Consider the following 7,737-nt stretch of genomic DNA (forward strand, 5'->3'; position numbering starts at 1 on the left):
CGCAGGGAATGCGTGAACGCCTCACAGGGGTGGATGAGGGAGAGGAGGGAGCCTCCCAGCTGGGCGGAACGGGTCACCGAGGCTGGGATGGATCCCCCATTCACCGCCATTCGAGGACATCTATATAAAATGTAAGAGGCTGATCTTTATCTCTCAGCGTTAGCATTACAGCCACAAACTGGTGGCGACTGTTTCTGTTCAAACAACCCATGAGGGCAACGACTGGAACTGCTGGACAAACGGCCTGTCGTTCTGTCCTCACCTGTTAGTAACAAAATCTTGGGGGTAAAAATCCCGATAATCACATCGTATCATTTTTAAATAATTAATTTGCTTTTTAATGCATAATGAAATTAGTATTTGATTCGGTAGAAAAATAGAACTCAGTATTTAGTACAGATCTTTGTTTCCAACTTCAAGTGTCTTATAACAAGTTCAGATGTAATTAAAAATGGTAATGATTGGAGGATAGAACAGCTTGGTGGCAGTAATGCATCAGGTTTTTTGGCAACCATAATTAAATTCTAGTCTTAGGAGGATTTTGTTTAGTTTATAAATTTGTGTAATATATTTAGCATGTGGTGAGACGATGACTAACCTTGATAAATTGGATGTTTCAGAAAGGCCCATTGTCCTGCATGTTTTAGATGTTTCCTCATAGCTGAATCAAATGATTGCATCCTCTCTTTTGCAGCAACTGGGGGGAACAGCAGGGAAACTCCTACAACATGCAGGACACACAACTAATAGTTGTCCTGTTAACATATTCTAACACTGCATACAGCTTTTTTCCCCCCCTGCAAACATCCTTGACACAATATTTGTTGTGAATTGGCAGGACAAAAATAAATTAAGTTGGACTGACTAAGTCAGCCTTTTTGATTTTGTTTTTAACTACATGTTGTACAAAGTATTTGCTTCCTTAATTTATTTTCTGTTTTTGTCACATTTACATGTTTCAATTTTCAAATGACAAAAAAATAGTAACTACAAAATGCAGTTTCAATTTAATTTCGAGATGGTTAACTTGGTACAGTTGGAGCTTCAAATGCCTGCATTATGGTCCAACCTGTCAGTGGTTAGTACTGATTCTATGAAGCAATAAGAAACTGAGTTCTCATACTAAATGTGTTACACAAAACAAATTAAACCTTTATCTGTTCAAATCTGCTTCTCTCCTGTAGCAGTACAAACATGTTGGGCTTCAATTGTCTTTCACTGAGGGTAAAATGAAAGCTAAGTGGGCACTGCCACCTTCTGGATAAGAGCAGCATGACAGGCTCATCAAAACTGTAATGAAGTAAGAAATTAAGGTGGAAAATCAAACATAAATATTTTCATTATAATTACACCTTAAATAAGGTCCAATCAAATTGGACCTTATTGGAGCAAATAAGATAAGACTACAGAGATTGGACCAAACAAGGTCCAGTCTCTGTAGAACAATGATTTAATATGATCAAATCATTGTTCTAGTTACGTTACTGTTCTAGAAATAACTTCTAGGGCAGTAATGTGGTCCCAGAAACAAACAATTCCTGACTTATGACAAAAAAAATTTTTAAACTAATTATCTTTCATGGATCCTCAACACAAAAGAAAGACATAGGACCCATGGTAAAGGCAATTAAGGTATAAGTTTAATATTTCTGAAAAGAATGCATATACAAAGAACAAACTTTAGACAAAGCATTTGGTTCTGCACCAAAAACAACAACGGGTTATAATAATTATACTGACTTGGGCTGGAGATCAACCCAACTCTAATCCACCAGTAAAAAAAAAACAAAAAACAAACAAACCAAAAAAAAAAAAAAACAGTCAGTCATTTAGGATCTTTACCAAACAGTCACTCTGGCCAAACTAAGCTCAGATGTTTTCTTGGTAAAACTGGCAGGTGAGAGTTCAGATGAGTTCCAACCCCTAAATGTGAAAGGAGTGAAAGTAACCTTTTTATATATTTATATATTTTTATATATAATAATAATAATCATAAAAAAACAACACAAACAGAAATAACGAAGAAAAAAAGGTTTTGGTAAAAACACCTGGAGCCTACATCAACGTTGTGTGCCAGCTTACATTATAATTACATCTGTTAAACCTATCATTTAGAACAGAGACCAAGGCTCAGCTACACACACCACCACCACACAGTTTGAATGGCTATAACACACACCTCGTAGATGAAGACTACAAGGAAGGCACCAAACTCTGACTCGGCAAAGAAATCTGGTGATCAGCTGTCAACAACGCAACGCTCAGTTAATCAGGACGTGTGCTGCAACACTTCAAAGTGTGTGGCGGTGATGATGTTCTAACGGCGTCCTGCCTTACCCTCCCTTGGTCCCTGACGACGCATGAACAACACACCACTTGTTCTGCTAACACTGTTTAAAAGTTCTCTGCTTCTACAAAAAAAACAGAAAAAAGAAAAGGCTGATTCCTGCGGAGCCGTCGGTGCTGGACGCCTTCGGCTCTTTGAGGGAAACGAGCCTCGTTCCAAAGGGACCAACAACTCAGCCCTGTGTGACTCCGGCCGATTCAGCGGTCACGGTTAAACATCCTCTAGTGGTTAGGAGTGTGTCCATTTGGAACAGGAGTTAAATATCCGGTGTTACTGAAGAACAACGGGGTTTGGGGGAGGTTGGCAAATCAAATCAAAAGAAAAACAACACTACGTGTCTAGCAGTAGTGCTGAGAAAGAACAGAGGTGGTCGGACGATGACCACACTCACCGGTGGAGGCGGGGCAGTACGCTGACTCACATCTGACAGAATGAGCTCTCAGTATGTGTGTGTGAGAGAGACTGGTATCTGGCCAGGATAGCTTCATGTTGTGTGTGAAACTTGGAATTATTGCAGAGAATGGTTGGAAACCTGGTGGGCTGCTTTGGAGGATGACGATGCCAATCAGCCTCAGCAGAACCAGGGAACACATGTGGGGATTAGGGAAGGATGTTGTACAGGTGTATGTGAGTTGCATGTGCGTGTGTGTGTGTGTGCTTTGAGAAAAGTAGGGGCCTCTCATAAGAGCACACATTTGCGTTTCTTCTTAGGCTCTGGGGGCTCCAGTGCGGCCAATATCGCCTCATCAAACACATTCTTTAGGCCTTTCTGTGGACACAAATACACACACACACACACACACAGGGGGTAAAGGAGCAGCACCCACAGATGAAACTAAACAGGAGCAGAAAATATAAAACAGCAAAGCGGTGTCAAACTTCCCTTTTAGTGCACAAGTCTTCACATACCTGCTGCTTATTTTACCACAAACCTGTTGAGATTTTAAGTGATAGACCAACACAAAGCAGAATATCGATGTTGGCATTAAAAGAAAATGTTGCATGGTCAGAGTTGTCAGACTGGCTGGGTTTCCACCCAATGTTGCTAATCACTATTTGCTCCTTTTGAACATGTTTGTCTTAGGGGAGGGGGGAGAAACACCTTTGAGTGGGTTGTTAAAGTTTGGGCAGCTTTTCACAACATTTGATGGGTTTTTAGAAAAGTTTTAGAGGGACATTCTTTCCAAATACTTGTTACTGTGTAGCAGGAATGCACAAAACCTAATAAAATGCAGTGTTATTGCACTTAGTTTATTATTTATAATTTATTGTTGAATGTGACATTGTCAATAATTAGTCATTGGTTAGTCAAGTGTCACTATTTATTATAAATGTATTACTATACTTATAATTACTACAATATTGCAATGAAGAAATGCCAGGACAACATCATGATTTAAAAAGGACTTAGCGCCACCAAGAGTGTTCAAAGAGTTCAGCCCGTTACAGTCCTGATGGGATCTGATTTGTGAATTAAATTGAATCAAAATCATATCGTGGTATACTTGTGACGTCAAATAAACGTTTATGGCTTCTATGAAACACGGTGTGTGTGTGTGTGCGTGTGCATGAAGGGAAAATGGAACGCTGCCGTCAGGTGGAAGCTGGTTGGCAGCGTTCAGGTGGATGAAGCTAAATATTCCAGCATTACAGGAAGAAAAGCTGACAGAAGCATCAACAGACTCCCTGTAAGACCACCCGAAACAATCAGCTGGAGCTAAAATGAAATGCTTGAGACCAAAGTCTACTTGTTCATTAGAATAGCCCTGTCAAAGTCCAGTCAGAAATCATATTTAGAATCTGAGGAAACACTGGAAAAACTTGAGTTCGCATCATTTTCAGTTGAGACAAATAAAGAGTAGTAGCTGTAACCTGTACTCCGTCCCAGTTTGGTTAAATACTGGAAACTTGTCTTCTTTACAGCTCACAACCATACTCAACTCTGATGGTCCATCACATAAAATCCTAATAAATGCATTGAAGTTTGTGGTTGTAATGGTTTAAAATTTTAAAAATAATAATTAATAAATAAACAAGGGTTGCATATACTTTTGCAAGACACTAACTTAGCAAATGCAGGGAGTTTGGGGGGAAAAAAATCCAGAAAAATAATACAGATAGTTGCAAATCATTTGATCAACTCAGAAGTGTATCAAAGTGTGGGAGAGGCATGCTGATCTGACTGCTGCTACGATCAGAGGCAGTGAGACAAGCAAGTGGAGGAAAGAGAATAACTCCTGAATCGGTGCAACACAAAGGAAAAATGGCTGCAGATCCCCCCTCTGCTGAACAACTGAAAATATGACATTTAAAGAAAAAAAAAGTGTTTTGTGTAAACAGTAGTGCTGAGCTAAGTTAACATGGTGACCGTGTGTGTTTGATCTGACATCAGAAGCTCAGTCCTGTGAGGTTTGATCGCCCAGACAGAGAGAGAAAGAAGCTCCAGAGAACAAGTTCATTTATCCTTGATACTTTTCAAACTGCACCCAACACCATCAGAACACTAAGTGTTGAGTGATTTAAAGTCTAGTTCTGCAACCATAGACTTCATGTTCTGTTCATGAAACCTTTAGGCTGAAGCTGCAATATTGTGTTTTTGTGAAGCTTGGACATGTTGACAGATTTTAGCTCACTATGATTTCTCTTCCCAAACTACAAAAAAGTAGAAGGCAACATTCAAAACCTCTTTTTCCAGCCTTCCCATTTAATCAATATTAGGAGAAGATTTCCCAAAAGATTCCAAGATTTCCAAATCCAGCTTGTTTCATGACAGAGGTTCAAAGTTTAGAAACATTTAGAAACCTTCCTGTTATCTGCTTAAAGTCTGCGTTCTCTCTGGAAGCCTGAGTGAACCACAGATATTTAAACTTTCTTACATCTACACGCTTGCTTCGGTTTCATTATGAACATGTCACTGGCTATGTTTCCATCCAACTGTCAAGGACATTTTGAGCCAAGTTTTGAAATGGCGCAAAGAAAGAAAAAGAAAATCTGAATTAGGTTTCTGTTTCTATTTATTCACTGGTTCGGACCGAACAAATCAAAATGTAAAGTTAGTCACATGTTGACGTTACAAATAGGAAGTAGAAACTAGAATGGATCACACGTCAGAAAAATGGAGAGGTTTTCAGGAACGTGTTGCCATCAGGTAAGCAGGACTTGCTCTGTTATGTCAGGTAGTGTTGGCGACGTAGACAAAGAAACACATTTCTAAGCGGAAACAGCTCATCAGTCAGGTGAGGTAAACGTTTGCTACTTCAAAACGTTTTCTGTAAATGTCTTTTCCTCTCCATTTCAGCGCATTAACTCTAATACTAACTTTTCAGAACAGCCAAAAACCACCTTAAGGGAGCAGGAAAAAAATTTTGCGGAATTGAGGAAGTTATTTCAAATTTTAACATTTCCATCAACATTTCCTAAACCAATACTTTCAAATGCATGAAAATGAAAAAAAGGATTGATGGACATTTGCTGATGGTGAGAAAGTTAACTTAAGGTCTTCTTTTGCCAGTAACAACCTCCATACAAGAGTTTTGCTGTTGCAGTGACCTCTGAGTTCAGAACCGTCCCATCGCCAGCTGACTTCTCAGAACACCTCTGTTAGGAACAGAAAGTGCTGTTCCATTCTGACCCAACAGGTCATCCTTCTGACCTTAATTAGAACCAGGTGACGTAAAAGCTCAAGCTGAAGGAGGAAAGGGCCAATGTCACCCCAACATGCCGATGAACAAACATTAGCAACGCTAATCTGAGAATACATGATGAACAATGGAAGAGAGAGAAGGCAGGATGAGGAATGTAGAGAGGAGGTAACTAACGGCAACCAGAAGAGGAAGAGACGAGAGCCGTGGCCCAGAGAGATTAAAACACACAGCACTTCCTCTTTCTCTGAGTCTCAGGTGGCTCTAGGGCAGCTAGGATAGCTTCATCAAAAACATTCTTCAGTCCTCGCTACAATGACAGAAAAGGACAGAAAACAGTGGTTAGTAACCAGGGCAACAGGATGGATGAGAGGATTAGAGGAACATGGCAGAGTGAGGAGGGAAGTGAATGAAGACAGAGGGAGGAAAACTGCTGGGTCAGATGGAGCAGAGATGGAGGATCACATGCAGCTGGGAGAGGGCTGAGATTAGCAACAGGAAACAGGAAGTGACATTAGCAGCCATGTAAGCATTATGTCAAATAGAGGAGGAAGGAAGGAGCGGAGCACCGAGGTGGAGGCTACGCCTTGACTTCATCAACACTATTGTTCTCTGGCCATGTGAGGTCATGTGTGTTCCCTTCCTTCTGGAGTCCTGCAGTCCGGTCGGGACAGACGGCTCTCTGGACCTGCTGACTGTCCAACAATGACACGCTTTATGGTCTGTCCACTCTGCTGTACAGATCTCTTCTAGTATTTCTGCCTCCCTGTTAGTGAGATGTGTTAACAAGAGAATCTAAGAAGTCAGAAAAGCAAAGATGTATTCAGCGGGGTCTTTGCTTTTCTCACACCAAACAACCAAATTTAACTCTGGGTGTTTTAACACCTGATAGTCTAATATACTCTATGGTAAAAGACTTGAAGTCATTTCTCCCACTAGGACTGGGCACACTTGTTGGCTTTGGCTGTATTTACCCAGAATGCCCTGTGCTGTAGTCCGCTTCCAGCTCTTGGAGTGGTCACCTGCATGCTTGGCGTTCACGTATGCAATCAAACCAGAGTTCACTTTTTTGTTCCTAATCAGATATCGATTCGGCCCTCACCAAACAATCTGGACTTTCTAAATTAAAGTTGTTGTTTTTTTTAATGTCTGAATTACAGCCAAAATAATCTTTCCTCTTTTATCCAGTTTGTTCTCCATGCTGTTTTTTTTTTAAAGCAGTTATGAGGCTTGGTGGCAAAATCTGAAACTACTGCTGTACAAGTTACTCAGCAGGTCGTTGCTAGGCAACCAAAGAGTGAGCGAGTTAGTTGATGCCACTCACCTTGCTTAGCTGACTCTGAGAACTTGAGCGGCTAAAGCATTTCCTCTGCCTACATCCCCCAGAATGCTGTGCGGCTCTGGATCAGAGTTCAGTGAATATTCTATCAGATGTATGATCTATTGATATTGATCGCATGTCTATCACAATATACATTATTGATTTATTGTCCGGCCCTACTTAGTGAGGTCAGCATTTGACCTTTGTAGCCTGGCATGCAGAACAAACCCATCCATTGCAGCATGCAACAGGCGGGGTGTGGGAGTGAACATGTTCCTCTTTCCTCCACTTTCTTTCTTCTTGCCTTTGATATTTCAGCTCAGCCAATCTAGCAGTGTGTGACGGTACATTAAGTGTGTTTCTGTGTAAAGGTTACCTGTGTGAGGGCTGAGCACTCCACATATTTAACTGCCTTGAGGTCTCTTGCC

At 40.8% G+C, this 7,737-nt stretch overlaps 1 protein-coding gene across 2 annotated transcripts in view; it reads right to left on the bottom strand.

Moving 5' to 3' along the window:
* Nucleotides 1-1,618: 1,618 nt before the first annotated feature.
* Nucleotides 1,619-7,737, bottom strand: part of LOC116710286 (cell division control protein 42 homolog) — a 15,022-nt gene continuing 8,903 nt past the window's right edge. For both annotated transcript variants that reach the window (XM_032549261.1, XM_032549262.1), the window contains exons 6-7: nt 7,686-7,737; nt 1,619-3,116 (exon numbers count right to left, since the gene is read on the bottom strand). In XM_032549261.1, the coding sequence (XP_032405152.1) occupies nt 3,027-3,116; nt 7,686-7,737 (142 nt within the window). In that variant the 3' untranslated portion in view covers nt 1,619-3,026. The remainder of the gene's footprint in view (nt 3,117-7,685) is intronic.

This window comes from Xiphophorus hellerii, chromosome 20 (genome assembly GCF_003331165.1).
Source record: "Xiphophorus hellerii strain 12219 chromosome 20, Xiphophorus_hellerii-4.1, whole genome shotgun sequence".
Classification (NCBI taxonomy): Eukaryota; Metazoa; Chordata; class Actinopteri; order Cyprinodontiformes; family Poeciliidae; genus Xiphophorus; species Xiphophorus hellerii.